General features: G+C 44.3%; 2 protein-coding genes across 21 annotated transcripts; both read left to right on the forward strand.

Moving 5' to 3' along the window:
• The first annotated feature begins 1,779 nt into the window (after positions 1–1,779).
• On the forward strand, positions 1,780–15,631 carry LOC125553188 (monothiol glutaredoxin-S7, chloroplastic-like). 20 transcript variants are annotated; one of them, XM_087519214.1, is made up of 7 exons: positions 2,332–2,348; positions 3,227–3,358; positions 3,829–4,170; positions 4,910–4,963; positions 5,170–5,511; positions 5,703–6,009; positions 12,443–15,631. In XM_087519214.1, exons 5-7 carry the CDS (start codon positions 5,494–5,496, stop codon positions 12,652–12,654), a joined length of 537 nt encoding a protein of 178 aa, XP_087375340.1. In that variant the 5' UTR covers positions 2,332–2,348; positions 3,227–3,358; positions 3,829–4,170; positions 4,910–4,963; positions 5,170–5,493; the 3' UTR covers positions 12,655–15,631. The 20 variants fall into 20 exon arrangements, 3 of the variants coding, with proteins under 3 accessions (XP_087375340.1, XP_087375342.1, XP_087375341.1); XM_087519216.1 differs by lacking the exon at positions 12,443–15,631 and adding an exon at positions 8,812–12,435; XM_087519215.1 differs by lacking the exon at positions 12,443–15,631 and adding an exon at positions 6,109–6,355.
• A 793-nt stretch (positions 15,632–16,424) lies between these two features.
• On the forward strand, positions 16,425–17,811 carry LOC147977238 (uncharacterized). Its single transcript, XM_087521105.1, has one exon. The coding sequence runs from the start codon at positions 16,522–16,524 to the stop codon at positions 17,809–17,811; it is 1,290 nt and encodes a 429-aa protein (XP_087377231.1). The 5' UTR covers positions 16,425–16,521.
• The last annotated feature ends 776 nt before the right edge of the window (positions 17,812–18,587 follow it).

An 18,587-nucleotide genomic window follows, 5' to 3' on the forward strand; every position in this document is an offset into this window, starting at 1 on the left:
GGTATGATTTCTTTGGCGCGCAACTTAATTTGTTATCGCTGGTGCTGTAGCTAGTGCTGATGTACTGCTCAAGGTATGTTACTGCACAGTTTTTATGATGTAGGCTGATTTTTCGTGGCATAAGGATTTCAAGGATTGATAAACTGATTTTTTTTCCTAAAGGTAAATGGTGGCACCCTGTTGTTAAATCTGTTGATTACATTCTGAACTGTCATTAGCAGTCGTCCTCTGAATAGTGAATAGACAACCCTTATATTCTGAATCGTCAGTGCCTTCTTCTGCAGACGTCTCCCAAAATATGCAGAGCAAGACGTGTTCTGTTCTTTTTTTTGGAAAGGTGTGCTCTGCATTTTTGCTCCACGTGGTCAGCACCAACGTCTTGCCGAAGCAGCAGTCGGTCGCGCAGCTTCTTCCACACGGTGTTGCAGATCCTGCGCTCACTCAACATGCTCTCCAGTGAGGCGCTCCGGCCGGCCCACCCTCCGGCAGCACTACATTGATGGCGAGTTCTTCAGCGGATGTGACATCACTGTCGGTATGTATGCACTTTGGTTTCCTTCTCCCAGGAGTATGGTTCAAAATTTTGACTCTCTGTTACAGTACACTGTACACGTGGAGTATGAACTGTTCTATGAGAAATCTGTTTTGTCTAGTATCTGGGCATCGGAATATAATTATTACTCTGGCATGTTCTGAATTTCTGAGGACAATAATGGTAGATTTGGCAAATGGAAACACGTAGCTGTTTCAGGCATAAGATTTTATCAGGTTTAAGGAAGGACACATCAGTGTTGCTTGCGGCTTAAAGGGTATGTGTCAGTTTGGATGTGTCATAACTGCAACTGGTAAATTAGTTCAGATCTTGAAAGTCAAGTGATAAACTAGGAGTGGAGTGCAGTCAGAGTCAGGCACCCTGTTGCATTCTGCTTTCCTTTGTCGTTGAAGGCTATGTTCTTTCACTTCTTTTTTGAAAAGAAAAAATGGAAACATTGTTTGAGAAACTACGATCGACTATCGTCAGTAAGGTCGAGATGGAAAGAATTCTCAACATGATGGGACAGGTCGAGATGGAAAGGAACCTAAAAGCATGAAATGGCTTATCAAGTTATAAGCCAACAGAGAGTTAAGCCCATTGCTTCACAATTTACTTGTGAAATAAACTACTCAGCACATAGTCTATGTGTTGGGAGTTGGGACTTGATGTTGGTTTTCTTGAGTAGTCCATGCCCAAGAACTCAGCCAAAACTGATGAGACTTGCGAGTGGTAAGTCTGTCACGAACGAACCTTGCTATACGTACGAACAGAGTGCCTGTCCAACATTGTATGATTATTAGAGACAATCGCAGATAATTTAGTTTGTGGGTCATAGCATTTAGAGATGATTTGGTCTCTGGTCGTACTAGTCGGACGAGAAAATCATCGTATGCAGAGCAGTTTCGGTCACGAACTCATATGGTGATACAGTCATGCAGCACTTTCTTAGTTAGAGGTTCTGGCCAGCTTTAGAGACAGAAGCTTAAGATGTCATGTTTCAGCGCCAAGGATGAGCCCATGATTCTAGCTCCTCACTGCCAAGGATGAAAAATCAGGCGCGCCTGTTTTAGCGCCGCGTTGTCGTCTGGTAGATGGCCGATTTTTTTTTTTTTTATGAAAACAGAAAAAAGAGTCGTCGAGCCTGGGCGGAGGCCGTCGGGCGCTGAGATCGGACACGTGGAGGCAGATGCCATCAGGACGGTCAAATGCGTCGGGACGGGCTCTCACCGCAACTTCGCCGCAGCTTCCTCAAATCGCCAACGCGGAACATTTTTGCGGGTTTCGGTCTTACAAAACAAAGCCCCCACACCACAGCTCAGTATCCCACAAACAAAACTGTAGATCGATTCCATCCTCCATGAGTTCAACTTCAACTTCAATCTCGGTCTTATCCCAAGGCAGCGGCGTCGCCGCCTCCGCCGCCGCCGACATGACCGACCTAGAGAGCATAACCCACATGCTGCAGTGGGTGGTGCCGTTCGCCTCGCCGCCGGCGGTAGAGCAGCTGGGGCGCGCGCTGTGGGGGCTGGGCTCCCTCACCCTTGTGCTGGCCCTCACCACCGTGCTCCACCAGCCGGCCGCCGGACCTGTCTTCGCCCACTACAAGGCCGCATACTATACCGTCCTTGCCTTCGTCCTCTTCGTCGCCGTGCCGGTGGAGCTGGGGATCGCCTTCTGCCTGCCCCGCTGCAGCCACGGGCGCCGGATCCATCATTTTGCCAGGGTTCTCGTCCCCTGCGCTTACCTGCTGCTCCTCGTCGTCATCTCCGTCGGTGGATTCGTCCCCTTTAAGCTCTGATCTACGTGCTGCAGGGTAAGTCGATTGGTCTGGTTGATCGGCGGTTCATTTGTATTCTGTCAAAATTTGTCGGTGCTGTCAGTGGTTATCTGCTTTCTTATTGTTCTGGGTACATATGCATGCACTAGATAGTCTGTTTCTAGATACTTTCCAAGTACGTTGTGTTAGGGAATGTGAGTCTGTATGTCACGGTGTTGTCCTCGACCTGCACACAAGTAAATATTTTTTTTTCATGTGTCCATGTGTTGTTACATGTATGCACTCTTCTCACTCGCATATGAGGAGGGGGTCGTCAAGATGAATTTCATATGCCCGACTCTGCTTGAATTGAGCAGGTTTTCTGTGAAATGACTTAAATATTGAGGAGCACACAATAAATTCCCCAATCCAAGCAGGCCCTCAGTCTTAATAAACACTGCAACTTTTGTATGGATGCTTGTTAATGTTTGAATGGGAAGTAGAATTATTGGGCACAAATTAGGCTGACTTCTCATCAGACAGCTTCGTTTTAAGTACATACGTTTCGCTTTTTTGTGTTTCAGTTTTGCAATTGAATGAGTGTGCCGGTCTTTGATCGAAGCTGGGAATTATTAATTATTCGAAGAACGGTGAAAGACTACACAATAGCCTGGTATCGGATTCAGATTTGTCTAATACTAATTAGATCCAGATCTCAGGTTCATATGCTGGGTAACACCGTGCATCTAAAGGATAACAGAACGAGCAATTCATGCTCTTATGCATGTGAATTTTGACCTATGCCATCGTTAGTAAAGCTGCTCATGTGTTATGCTCTGTTTCTATTAATTTTGTATGACAGTTTATTTATTGCTTAAATGGCAGGCGTGGCAGTTTACATGGAATTAACATGCTTTCATTGTTTACAAATTCAGGGTTGCTATTCTTGGAAGTTAGTCTTGTACCTCAAGGAAATGAAGCCAGTGGTTACGAACTTACGATCTCTTTGTCGCACACCGTAATTTGTTATCTATGGGGCTGTAGCCAGTGCTGATTTAATGCTCAAGGTATGTTACTGGCCAATATTTATATATGATGTAGCCAAAATTTTCATAATTTGTGATATCCTTGCTTCATCAATCTTTGTTAAAATATACTCCCTCCGTCCCATAATATAAGAACGTTTTAGTGTCAAAAACGTTCTTATATTATGGGACAGAGGGAGTATATACTATGGAAATAAATGACTAGTTATCAGATTCATCATGTGCTTTTATACAATAAAATAGTACAGTTACAATGTTTCATATTCTAGTAACGCTATATCTTGCTGGCTATTTTATTGTCTCTTGAAACTGCAATATGAGTGTTGGGCTGCTCCAAAGCAGGAATAGTTGTGTTTGCCTGAGGAAGTCACTAAATCATACACTTATATTCTGAATCTTCATTGTCTTCTTCTGCGGATGTCTCACAGAATATGCAGAGCAAGACATGCTCTGTTTTTTTTCTGAAAGATTTGCTCTGCATTTTTGCTCAGCGCAGTCACAATTTCCAGATGATCAGCACCGACGTCTTGCCAAAGCAGCACTCGACGTGTAAGGTCGGCTTCCCGCAGCGCGGCTTCTTCCACACGGTGGTGCAGTTCGTGTGCTCGCTCGATGTGTCAGGTCGGCTTCCCGCAGCGCGGCTTCTTCCACACGGTGGTGCAGTTCGTGTGCTCGCTCGATGTGTCAGGTCGGCTTCCCGCAGCGCGGCTTCTTCCACACGGTGGTGCAGTTCCTGTGCTCGCTCGACGTGCTCGTGAGTGAGGCCGAGGCGCTCCGGCAGGGGTTCAATGAGTACTCCAGCTGGCCCACCTGGCCGCAGCATTGCATTGACGGTGAGTTCTTCTGCGGGGCGACATCACTCTCGGTATGTATTTTTTTTTTCTTTTTCGAAAAGGGGGATTCCCCGGCCTTTGCATCAGAACGATGCATACGGCCATCTTATTAACCAAAAAAGAAGTTACATGGTCTCCAAAGTCTCCAAAAGTAATAAAAAGCACATAAAGCTCACACAGAGCCAAAAAAAGGCTAGAAACACCCACTAGCCAAGACAAGATGCCACAACCGGCCGGCTCAAACTAGATAGGGAAACTGGAAATATTGTTTGAGAATCTGTGGTAGACTATTAGTAAAGAGGAGACGGAAAGAATTATGAACATGATGGAACAGGGTCAAGATGAGATGTTTTATCAAGTTAAAAGCCAACAGAGAGTTAAGTTTGTTGCTCCACAATTTATTTGTCAAATAAACTACTCGACCCATAGTCTGTGTGTTGGGATGGGACTTGATGTGGGTTTCTTGAGTAGTCCATGCCCAAGAACTCAGCCAAAACTGTTGGGACTTGAGTGCTAAGTCTGTTGATGAATATGGGGGAGTAGGGAACTCATAGGGCATTTTTGTGGATTAACGTGCTCTCATTGTTTTGCTAATTCAGGAATTTCTATTCTTGGAAGTTAAATCTTGTAGCATTTCTAACTCAAGGAAATGAAGCCAGTGGATATCATATCTTTGGCGCACAACTTAATTTATTGTCTCTGGAGCTGTAACAAGTGCTGATGTTTTTTTTTCTTTTAGAAAAGGAGGATGACCCCCGGCCTCTGCATAACAAGTGCTGATGTATAGCTCAAGGTATGTTATTGGCCAATATTTTGTGATATCCTTGCTACATTAAACTTAGTTTAAATATATATGCTATAGAAAAGGGGCGGGGGGAAATCCCTTTTTATCAAAAAAAAAATGCTATGGAAATAGTTGACTAGCTATCAGATTCATCATGTGCTTTTATTACAAGAAAACAGTATAATTACAAATGTTTCATACTCTTGTGATGCTAGATCTTGCTGCTCTTGTCTCTTGAAATTGCAAAATGAGTTCGGGTTGCTCCAAGCAAAAATAGTGGTCCCTGAGGATATGAGATGGAAGCAGGAATAGTTGCGCTTGTCTGACAAGTCACTGAATCTCTTCCCCAGGCCTAATTGCAGCGGTCACCTTTTGTCACTAAGCACCACATGCTACTGCCCAAGTTTTTGAACTGTACGCCTCTGTCTATCTACTAGACATGCGTGCCCCTTATATTTTGTTGTACTGCTGATATTTCATCAAGAAAAACATCAAGCTACTGCGTGTTATGCTCTCACTCTGTGGCCTGCGGGACAAGGATGTCAAGAATGCTTTTGGTAACTGTAGTGTCGTTGTCCGTTTATTCTGACTGCTATATTATACACAAGAGTAACTATGTTCCTAAAGTTAAAATGCTGACACCCACACCCTGTTGATAAATTTGGTGATTACATTCTGAGTTGTCATTAGCAGTTGGCCATTGATTACACAAACCTTATATTCTGAATTGCAGTGTCCTCCTCTGCAGGTGTCTCACATAATACGAACAGCAAAAGGTGTACTCTGCTTTCTTGTTTACCGCGGCCACAATTTCCAAGTGGTCTGCATTGACGTCTTGCCAAAGCAGCGCTCAACGTTTCTGGTCGGCTACCCGCAGTGTGGCTTCTCCCACATGGTGGTGCAGGTTCTGTGGTTGCTTGTTGTGCCCTTCGAAACGCTCAATGTGCTCGCCGACGAGGCGCTCCAGCAGTGGCTCAAGGAGTACTCAAGCTGGCACACCTCCCCGCAGCTCTACATCGAATTCGAGTTCTTCAGAGGGTGTGACATCACAGTTGGTATGTAAATATGAGGTTTGCTCTCTGGCTCTGCCTTCCCTTCTCCCACGATTATGGCAGTCTCAAATGTTTAATGGTTTATTTCTTCACATTCAGTAGGATTGGAGTGCACATGGCACTCTGTACCGGTGGAATATATGCTCTCTGCCTTTCCTTCTCCCATGATTATGATTACGGTTCAAAATTTGACTCTGCTGTAGTAGTACACGCCGATGTTCGTTATGAATTGTTCCGTGAGAAACCTGTTCTTTGCATCAGAGCATACTAATTCATTCGATGATTGGATGTACTTTTAGATGAGGGCAACATTGGTAGATTTGACATATGGGGGAGTGGCATTGTTTCATAGTAGTTGAGTTCTTCACATTCAAGAGATAAACTAGGATTGGGTTGCACTCGGCCCTCTGTTGCAGCGGAACACTTTCTGCTTCCCTTTCTTTGTTGGTGAACTTTTCTTTTGGGGATGTGGTGAGGACGGAGGGGATAACAATTTTTGGAAACTATGATAAGCTTTTAGGAAGGTGGGAGTGAATTGCAAAAAACCACCACATTTGGGGCTTCATCTGCGGAAAATCACCAGGTCACTAATTTTTTGCAAAAATCACCGCGGATTCGGTAAACATTTTGCAAATCGCACTAATCGGGTGATTTGGCTCATTTGATCACTTTCTGACAAGTGGGACCAAATTGTAAGGAGCTGACGTGGCATAACATTTGCATACACGCCCTTAGATCTAAAAAGAAAAAGCAATCAACCCCTCTTTTGCACAACTGCCAGAGAGAGGAGAGGAGGAGGCGTTCCCCGAACTACAAGAAATATGCTTAATTGTGACCTTTTCGTAGTGACCGTGGGTGAATTGGTCATAAATCTATGACCATTGTGCGGCAGATGGTCGTAAGCCGTTTGGGGGGGGGGGGGAGGGGGAGGGGGTCCAAACTCTAAATCGTCATGACCATTTTCGTCAAGAAGATCGTAATCTTCTTATCTAAAATGGTCATAACATAGACAACACTGATCTACACCTCTCATTTTAGTCTATCTTGACCGATTTAAATGGTCATGACTACTGATTCACAATGCTTCAAAATGATTGGTCAGACACATCATCAGTTTTGCTGATGTGGCGTGTCCATGTGTCAAGCCACCTCAACATTGCCTCAGACCTGACATGTGGTACCCGCCAAGCCGATTACGAGCAATTTAAATGGTCATGACTACTAATTCACAATGCTTCAAAACGACTGATCGAACACCTCACCAATTTCGCCTACGTGACGTGTCCATGTGTAGATCCACGTGTATATGTCATGTCCATGTGTTAATTTTATCTTAGGTGTATTACGAATATGGAATCCACGAATCAACCTCCTGCAAGTGACATGCAGGACCCGCCAAGCTGACATGTAGGGCTATCATGTGGTCACAGGAGACAATCAGACAACTGGGATGCGGAATAATAATGAACAAAAAAATGAGGAAAAAATATGGGGGAGTGCACATCCAAGATGCAAAATAATAATGTACTTTTGCAACTGCTTCATGTCCTGTTGTCAAATAATGTTCATTTTTAGAAATTCGTGCACACTTTTTGAATAGGTAAGCATTTTCTTTAAAATTCATGAACATTCTTTTGAATTCATGAACAATTTTTCAAATTAGTGAACATTTTTTAAAATTTGGGAAACCAATTCGAATTTTTGAAAATTTCTAAAATTATGTTTTCAATAATTTTGTGAACATATTTTTGAAATCATGAACAATTTTTGAAATTCCGAATTTTATTCAAAGACGCAAAAAAAACAAATTATGATAAAAGTGGGGCACCCTGCCCTGCACAGCACATGGGCCGGTCCAAATGGACGCACCGGGGATTTTTTTTTTGGGGGCGCATTTCTTTGCAGGGACTATTTATCGCATTAAGCGAGTCCACAAGGATATCTAGCGTCGATGTAAAGTGTCGGGCCGGCCCATTTAGCGCGTGTAGATTCAAAAATTCGGGAATAAACGGAGCATGGAATCGAACCCTGGAGCGCAGCTAACCACTCCGCCCACTTATGTTATTGGTTAGTAGTAGGATCAAGATCTACTAGAGGTGACCGAGCCGGTCTTCTCCATTTTTTTTTCTTTTTTTGTTTTCTTTTGTTTCATTTCTTTTTTCTTCTCCGTTTTTTCATTCTTTTTCGTTTCTTTTTTCTCCATTTTTTGTTTGGTTTTCTTTTTTCTTCTCCATTTTTTGTTTTTCTTTTGTGTTCTCTTATGTTTGTTTTCGTTTTCACTCTACATTTTCGTACATGTCAAAAATACTTTTTGTAACAAATGATCAACATTTTTTGTATACACATTCAACATTGTCCCAATGATTTTTCAAAAAAAATTCAAATACTTTTACAACATTTTAATAATTATTGAACATTTTTTTCAAATACTTGTTCAATATTTTTAGTACTTAATCAACATTTTCAAATACTTGTGAGCATGATAAGCTTTTAGGAAAGTGGGGATGCGGAGGAGTTGTGAACATGATAGAACAAGATAAATATCATTGAAATCCTCGAAAATAGAGCTCATATTTATGGTTCAGTGCCAGTGACATTGTACTTTAGCAACTGCTTCATCTTGGATGTCCACCATGTCCTGAGCCTTTGGTGCACCCACCCGCTAGCCGCATCCTCTAATGCTCCACCTACTCTGTCGTCAACCTCTCCATCTTCTGACTCCGGCACTGCCTGGGCCCACATTGCTGCTGCTATTTGGGACTAACGACACTGAATTGCTAATGCACGCCCTGATGTGCTGTGCAGCTGTTGGATGAATGACTTGATAGACATGGATGCAAATAATCATCTTCCCTGTAAAAGAAGGCGCGATGATGATTCGTGGTGTAGATGGTAAATGTATTGATTAATGCAACACCCAAGACACGAGAAATGGTTTAGATTGATTGTCTTCGCGACACGAACATCAAGGAATTGCCTGGTGTGCATATTTTGAGCCGTAAATGTATATCATTTCTATGAGAAGTCCGGCATTCAAGATGGCAAATCTTAATTAGAGCCATTCATGAATGGTATATATCATTGTAAGTTTAGTTCAGGCTTCCAAAACTACTACTGCTGGCTTGTACAGTCTTCCGCTGGGCGTAGGTTCATATTTGTTAGTTAGATTGTTGCCCAAATGTGACAAACGTCTTAATTAGTTTGCTATTCCTTTAGAACATCAGCCTTGTCAAGAAAAAAACACGAAGCTAGCACAATTCACTATCTGAACAACTCATGATTTCTTGATGAATACAGTTGATATAATCTGTTTTTTTAGGAAAAGGCATTCATGGCTAGCTTTATTAACTTAAGTCACACTTACATCGTCTGCTAATAAAGAAAAAATAACTCGGAGCTGTATCCAACCACCACATCGGCGGATTAGACCTCCCAAAACTAGCTAGCTCAGTTAATATAATATGTTACTCCTATTACTTACCTTGATTAGTGTTATGGATATGAAATGGTGCTGTAGCTCAAATGGTAGAGCACTTAATCAATAGTTGTTTCTGTTATTGTTTTACTTTTATTTATTATTTTATTTTTCATTTTGGTTTTTCTTATTTTGTTCTTTCTCTTTTAAATTTTTTACCATTGCAACATTTACCAAAGTTGGGAACATTATTTTAAATCATGAACATTTTTTGTTCATCCAAATTCAAAAGCAAATTTATCTAATTCAGAAAATGTTCATCAATTACAAAAATATTTAATCAAATTAAAAATTTACTCATTGAATTCAAAAAATGTTAACCAATTTCAAAAAATGTTAATCCAATTCAGAATGTGTTCCACAAATTCAAAATTTATCATCAAGCGTTCATCATATATTAAAAAATGTTCATCAATTTAAAATTAGTTCATCAAATTGAAAAAAGTCCATCGATTCAAAAATTGTTCATCAAATTTCAAAAGTCTTCATCAAAATTAAAAGAATGTTTAATTTTAGAAATTCATGCACATTTTTGAATATGTAAGCATTGCTTAAAATTCATGAACATTGTTTTTAATTTACGAACATTTTTCAAATTAATGAACATTTCTTAGAAATTTCAAAAAAAATTAAATTTATGAACATGTTAATTCCAGTTTTTATAATTTTGTGAACTTTTTTTGAAATCATGAACAACTTTTTAATTTCTAACTTGATTTAAAGAAGGAAAGACAAAAACAAAGAAAATGAATGCGAAAAAAGGGGTACCTTGCCCCGCACCGCACATAGGCCAGCCCAAAAGGGCGCGTGTTGGGAGTGTTTCATCGCTTCCCATCGTGACGTGCAGAGGGCTGGTGGGTCTATCTCTGCTAATTAAACCAAGTCGATGCAGGCCGGCAAACAAGATTTTAGGTATCTTCATATTGCTGAACGTATATGGGCTCTTTTATATTTTGCAAAAAAGGATTCAGGTCTATTATAAAAGTGTGTGAGTGCGATGTCTTTGTACTGAATTATATGTAGCTATCAAGAAATATTGGTGTCGCAGTATGTATGCATACCAAATATTAGTCTCATGCCGATTTTATAACCAAAAAACAATTGTCTTTTCTATAACCAGACAAAATTGTTGGAATGTGCCAGATAGATTAACAAAAACACAAAATAAAATAAACTAAATAAAATTTTAGCAATTTTTGGATTTTAATATATGATAAAGATAAGACCACGGGGCAATAGTTTTTACTAGAGACTTCTCTCTTGAACATAGCATACGGTGGGTAAACAAATTACTATTGGACAATTGATAGAAAAGCGAATAATCATGACAATATCCAACACAATAATCATGTATATATGCATCACGTCCGGTACAAGTACACCGACTCCTGTCTGCATCTATTACTATTGCTCCACACATCGACCGCTATCTAGCATACATCTAGAGTAAAATTCATAAAAAACGGAGTAACGCCTTAAGCAAGATGACATGATGTAGACAAAGTAAATTCAATTAATATGAATAAACCCCATTGTTTTATGCTTAACAGTAATGATACAAATATGTGCCATGTCCCCTTCTGTCACTGGGATTGAGCACCGCAAGTTCGAACCCATCACAAATCACCTCTCCCATTGCAAAATCAATCAATCTAGTTGGCCAGACCAAACAGATAGATCGGAGAGAAATACAAAGCTATAACAATCATGGATAAAAGAGTTCAGAGAAGACTCAAATAATATTCTCGGATAATCTGATCATAAACCCACAATTCATCGCATCACAACAAACACACCACAAAAAAGAATACATCGAATAGATCTAGAAGAACTTCGAGGGGAACATTGTATTGAAGATCAAACAGAGAGGAGAAGCCATCTAGCTACTAACTATTGATCCGTAGGTCTGTGGTAAACTACTCACATATCATCGGAGGTGCAACAAGGTTGATGTAGAAGCCCTCCATGATCGAATCCCCCTACGGCAGAGTGCCGGAAAAGGCCTCCAGATGGCATCTCGCGAAAACAGGAACTTGCAGCGGTGGAAAAGGTATTTTGGGTGGCTCTTTGTTGGTTTCCTGATTTTAGAGAATTTATAGAGCTGGAATTAGGTCAAAGAGAGGAACGAGTGGCCGGCGAGGCACCACGGCGCGTCGACCGCGCCCCGGTGGCTCGTGGCCCACTCCTTCACCTTCTGGTCTCCTCCCGAACCTTCTAGTGTCTCTTATGTCCAGAAAAAAATCATCAAAAGGTTTCGTGGCATTTGGACTTCGTTTGGTATTGATTTTGTGAAAAATCAAAAATAGTAACTGGTACTTGGCACTAACTTAATAGGTTAGTTCTAAAAAAATGATATATAATTGCATAATAAACATACGAGGTTGATACTATAATAGCATGGAAGAACAAAAAATTATAGATACATTCGGACGTATCAAGTACCAAGCTCTAGGTGCTTGTTTTAGTCCATACAATGCCTTATCAAGTTTGCAAATATGATGTGATGCATTTGAATTCTCATACCCAGGAGGTTTTCTCATAAACACTTCCTCTTCCAGAACACCAAGCAAAAATGCATTCTTCACATCTAGCTGTCTTATGCACCAGTTTCTAGATACTGCAACTGAAAGGATCCATCTAATAGTAGCAACATTTACTACCGAACTTAACGTGTCCTCATTATCAATATCATACCTCTGTTTGAATCCTTTAGTAACCAAACATGTCTTGTACGTCTCAATGGTGCTATCAGATTTTTTTTTACCTTATAAACTCACTTGCAGTCAATTATATTTCTGCCCTTGATATGTCTCCGTGGTATTTATAATTTTTTATTGTTCTATGCTGATATTATATAACTTTGACATACTTTTGGCAATAGTTTATATGATTTATTAGACTAACACATTGATCCAGTGCTCACTGCCAGTTCCTGTTTGTTGCATGTTTTTTGTTCCGCAGAATATCCATATCAAACGAAGTCCAAACGCGATAAAACTTTACGAAGATTTTTTGGAATATATGTGAATTTTTGGAAGAAGAATCAATACAAGACGGTGCTCAAGGGGCCTACTAGGCACCAGGGCGCGCCGGGGGGGCGGCGCGCCCTAATGGATAGTAAGCACCTCATAATTAAGGTGGTTGTTGCCCTTCTTTGGCCGCAAGAAATATAATTTATGGATAAAAATCCCCTAATATGTCAGAAAAGCGTGTCGAATTAGATGGCTGCACGCACTGCATCGCGCGTCTCCCCGGCCGTACGCAATTGCCGATTTTGATGGGGAAGGCGGACATGCATATTCACTTCGCGAAAGAGAGGGCATACGTTTGGGCCGTTGATGTTGAGATGGGCGGTTCTGAAACACTGGCAGGCGGTTGGGCGATTTGTTGATGTAGAAGTTTCCTTTCAGGCGGCTAAAAAGCATCTACAACTGGGTATCCAAACACTTCTCAAACGCTTGGGCAGCCCGCCCGGTTATTGGCCAGTCACGAAAATCTGACCCAAACGGGCGTCTCAAATGTCCGTGCTGACCGGCACCTCCCTTATCCAGCCCAAATATGAGGCGGATCCATGGATATGGGGCGCCCGGGCATGCCTGCCACGTCGGACCCGGCCCACTCGACCTCACATATATTCGTCCCCATCTGCTCGCCGGACCAAATCCTAACCACTTCACACTCCTCTCCCTCCACTTCCTCAGCCACCCGAGCTTACCTTCGGCGATTTTTGGTCGTCTCCGGCATGGCGAGCAGCGGATCTGACTCCGACCAGTCCGGATCCGTTGACTAGGGTGTCATCCCATTTGGGTTGGAGGAGGCAATGGTGGTCCACATTGCACTCCACCGCTTCCGGGAGGACGGTGCCCAGCCAACGAATGGATCTGTCCGGCGCGACTCCATAGCATCGGCTCAACGGGCGCTCGGGTCCTCTGGGGTTGGATCATCGTGGTCCTAGCAGTCGGAAAATCTCTCCTTCCCCATCACCGGCGGGCAGACTATGAGTCCCATCAGGAACGGACGACCCGATGTGACCGGTCGGGCATACTATGAGTCCCATCAGGAACGGCGGCCCGCTGTGGGAAGGAGAGGATAAGGGCCGCTAAGGATCGTATCACGGAGGAAATGACAGCGGCGGAGGCGGTCATAGAGGACAAAACCACCTACGTCCGCATTGTGAAGAAACGTCAGCGGAGGAGCACGCGCGCCCTCGCCCGAGAGCAGAATCGGGTGTTCCGTGCCATGGCCAGACCACCATTGATGGAGGACAGGTCCGGCGACGAGCAGATCCAGCTTGATCCCTACCACGTCTTCGACTGGTACTTCCGCGAGAAGGACGCCAAGGGCACTGGGAAGGGCAAGGGCGGGCATGGACGATCTGCACCATAGCCAAACATGTCAAAATTTTGGTAGTCTGATGGCATGTCTTGTTAGTAGTTATGTAGTAGCCAGACGATATGTGTGCATCGATATAGTTATATGAGTTTGTATGAATTTAAGATATGGTAATTGAGATGTCCGAATATGAATTGCATTATTTGAAGTGTGATCGGTTAGTGTCCGCGGACACGACGGGCCTGTCCGCCGGCTTTTGAAAGACCGGATTTGCCCAACGTAGCTGTAGATGTTAAGCTCTCGATTGGAATGCACGCGGAAGGGCGCCCGAGTTTGTGCAGGTGATGGTTGCTTGGTTTAATGGAATGAACTGGTTTGCGCCCTTACAGTGATCGAATAATTGCAAATACAAGCTCCCACAAGCCGTTCGATATGAGATCCAAGGGTCACAGGTCGAGGTCCTGGACTTGTGCGTACATATCAAAGTCCTGGATGGCTTTTCTGCAAACTTGTGTGCATGGTGGGCAGTCCTGCATGGTTGACCTCCCGACCGGCCGACTCCAGTCTGCACAAAGTGCTCCCCTACATAAACCACCATTCGGCGCCCCCCTATCCATTTCCACCGCCGAAGTGGATCCTGAAGGAATAAAGTCACCTAAACTATAATGCAAACTAGTGTAAAAGAAAAAAGGAAAGTCAAGGGTACTATAACGAACAATGTATTACCTATCTAAGTAGGTATTGTACACAGTTACTGTTGATATAAATAAATTTGAAATTAATTTTATTGCACCACAATTTTGTTTGTATGTAATTTTTGTAAATGTATAAAGTAGATTTGTAATTTGTAAATTAATTTAAATTACTTTAGCCTTAATCATATGGAAGTGAAGGAGGGAAGTTAAGGATTGTAGCTTAGGTAACTTCCCTTCTTCATGTTAGAGGATCCACTTTCATCTACCGTTCCTAAAGCGCGGCCCACCTCCTCTGATCCTTCTCTGTTCGCTGCAGTGGTGTGCTGTGCTGCATACCAACACGACTACGGCCACAAGGGGTAAGCTGTCCATCCTCTCTTTTTCTTGTCCATATTCTTTATTGAGTTAATTACACCTGGGGTACATAAACTTCCGCGGTGGTAACGAATCCATACACAAACAAAAAAATCCATAAAAGTCATACATTAACTCTGATGTGGATCCGTTTAGCTACAAAACGCATGCAAAGTGGACAGATGGGCTGCCACGCACGCAATGGGGTCGGCCGTGTATGCATTTGTATCTTTACAGTTACCCCCCTCAGTTTATCGAGATTTAACCCATGACCATTCTCTCTGTATCCCAATCCCCTTCTTCAAATCCCTAGCTGCGAAGGCGACGCGGCCGGCCGGCTGTCGTGCACCATGGAGAGACGACGCGGTCGTGCGCCATGGAGAGGCGTTGGGAACAACGGCTTCAACCAAGCCGGCGGCTCTGTCAACGGCGGCTTCTATCAAACCAACGGCGGCTCTGTCAACCAAGGCGGCGGCGGCGGCTCTGGCACCGGATGCGACATGGATGGCGAGTGGAGAGTCACATCAGAGCTTAGTTTTGGCTCCAAAAAAGCGATGAAGATATGTTCTTTCCTCGATTTCTTTGCTGTATTTCTTGTTTTTGATTTTACTTTGAAATTTTAGGGGGCATGCGGAATTAGAGTTTCCAATGAAGGATTTGATGCGGCTTAATGTGCATGCAAAACGCCAGTTATTAGGGTTTGCAATGAAGGCCTAAGATTTCTGAGTTGTACATACGAGGTATGAGATAAGGTTATTTATTTGTTTCACTGACTTTTGCACTGTATGATAATTTTGACTAGATGTGTTTCTGTAATTTGAAATGTACAGGGGTTAAACTCCTGTGGGTATTTGAGGTGGATGAATGATGCATGGTAGGGGGGTTGCAGTGGAAAGAGCAACGGGCAGCTAGGGAGCAGTGGAGGGAGGCAACTTCCCACAGATGGCCGATACCCACGCGGTTCTCCCCTCTCGACGAGGCAGTGCTCAAACTTGTGAAAAGGATGCGTGCCCGTCAGGTACTCACTGATATAGGAACAGACGGCACACATGAGGCCAACTCCACCGCGCGACCCTGTCCTGTCCGGCCCCGTCCGTTTGGGGTAAAAGGGATAAAAAAGGCGGCCCAGCGCGCGGGAGCAAACGGACTTTTGTCCGCTTTGTGTCCGCTTTCGACCCATTCATGGCTCAAACTTGCGCCGGTTTTGGGGTGAAAAGGACACCACGCGGACGGGCGGGACGCGCGCTTGTCCTTCCCTGGCCCGCCCGTCGGGGACACTAGCAGTTCCTCCGCTCCCAACGCTTCACCCTCTCTCCCCGCCCCGCCCCGCCGCCGGCGCCGCCGCTATTCTCCGGCCGCCTCCTCACCGCGCAGCCCCCCGCCGTCCATACGAAACCACGTCTCGACATGGCCGCCACCACGCTCGCGCTTCCGCCGTAGTTTTGGTCGTCGATCGGAGGAGGTTTGGCCGTGGCCGTCCTTGCCGGTGGCAGAGCGGACACGACTGCCGGTGACGTACCACGGCGGCCGAGGCAGATTTCGACGAGAGCTCCAGAGCGGGCTGTAGCCGGCCGGCAACCACCCTGCTGTGTCGAGGTGATCATCGCGGCCTCTTCGCCACCACGAGCGCAAGGTGTTCGACCTTTTGCCAACAAAGGTATGGACAGTGGAGATGAGTTTTTCTTCCATCACTTCCTTTGTTCATCGGACGATTCGTCGTCAGATGATGACGATCTTGTGGTAGCTGCACTGGTCGTTCACGACCATATTCAACGGCAGCTTCTTCGGTACAGGGGGTCAGTCCCTGGCCGTGCTCCCAACCTGAACCGCAACAGGGAGAGAGGCCACGCCCTGCTCTATGCAGATTACTTTGCCAACACCCCGCTCTTCAGGCCGGATAAATTTCGTCGCCGTTTTCGTATGGCAAAGCATGTGTTCAATCGTATCCGAGAGGGAGTGGTTGCTCATGACCCATATTTCGAGTGCAAGACGGATGCCCTTGGCAAGCTTGGATTCTCCTCCTACCAGAAATGCCCCGCGGCCATCCGCATGCTTGCATATGGAATTCCAGGCGATCTGGTGGATGAGTATGTGCGTATGAGTGAGACAACATGTCTGATGTCAATGTACAAGTTTTGCCAGGCTGTGATCAAGGTCTTTGGGCCAGAGTACTTGAGGCAGCCAACTGCCGCTGATACAGAGAGATTGTTGGCGACCAACGCAGCTAGAGGATTTCCAGGTATGCTTGGCAGCATAGATTGTATGCACTGGGAGTGGAAGAACTGTCCATTTGCTTGGCAGGGCCAGTACAAGGGGCATGTTAACGGGTGCACTGTCATATTAGAAGCGGTGGCATCGAAAGATCTTTGGATATGTCATTCTTTCTTCGGCATGGCAGGTTCTCACAATGATATCAACGTGCTGCAGCGTTCTCCAGTCTTCGCGAGGCTTGCAGAAGGCCACTCCCCACCTGTCAACTTTGAGATCAACGGCCACTATTACAACAAGGGATACTATCTAGCAGATGGTATATATCCTCAGTGGTCAACTTTTGTGAAGACAATCTCGAAACCCCAAGGTGAGAAGAGAAAGAGATTTGCCCAAATGCAAGAGAGTGTTAGAAAGGATGTGGAACGTGCTTTTGGTGTGCTTCAATCCCGGTGGGGTATCGTTCGAAACCCTGCACTGTCATGGGATGAAGGGGAGCTTTGGGAGGTGATGACTGCTTGTGTGATCATGCACAACATGATTGTCGAGGATGAGCGTGATGAGAGTATCTTCGACCAAGGATTTGATTACCAAGGTGAAAATATTAAGCCCCTGCACCAAGACCCGGCCACATTTGAACAGTTTGCCCAATTCCACCGTGAGATGCGTGATTGGCACACTCATGTGAATCTTCAAAATGACTTGGTTGAGCACGTGTGGGATCACGTTGGCAACCAATAGATGTATTTATCCATTTTATGTTCAGTCAAGACAATTTCGATTTGGTTGTAAAACTATTTTATTAAAGATAATTTCAATTGAGTTGTAAAATTATTTTAATTTTCAGACAAATATTTGGGTTCGAAACTAGTTTTAATGCAAATTTGGGCATTTCTTGGCCCTGACGGACAGGATGGGGCAAAAGGATGCGGCTGCGCGCTGAGCGCACGGCCAACGCATCCCAGGACAGGCCCGGACACGACCCCAAATCCCTACCCAAAAAGACAAAAATAAAACAAAACGGACGTCCATTTGGGGTCGCGAGGTGGAGTTGACCTTAGGGGTAGAGAAGCCGAGGCGATAGAAAACAGCGGTAGACCAACTGACAAGCGGGGACACGAAGCGAAAAACACACCAGATCGTTGTGAGCTCGTTATTTCACGGGAGCTTAGTAACTTGGGGGGATGGACGACCTGCCTGCGCGGGCCCCGCGATTTTCTGCGCCCGCCAGTTCTTGTTTGATAAAATAGAAATACACTATGCGCCCTCGAGTTAACAGCGCAAAAAAAAAGCATATCAATCGTCGAGTTGAGCGGGCCGCTGCGATTTCCTGGCCCGCGACTTGCCTGTGATTATTTCTGCGCACGCGATTTCGGCGTATCGTTCCGGATGGACGACTTGCCTGCGCGGGCCCCACGATTTCGACCCCCCGCCAGGATAAACTCCGTGCGCCACGCAAAACGGCAAAAGGCACAAAAAGCGGATGGGCCGCTCCGCTCATTCTTTCTTCCTCGACC

This window comes from Triticum urartu, chromosome 4A, assembly GCF_056163025.1.
Source record: "Triticum urartu cultivar PI428250 chromosome 4A, HENAU_Tu73, whole genome shotgun sequence".
Taxonomy (NCBI): Eukaryota; Viridiplantae; Streptophyta; class Magnoliopsida; order Poales; family Poaceae; genus Triticum; species Triticum urartu.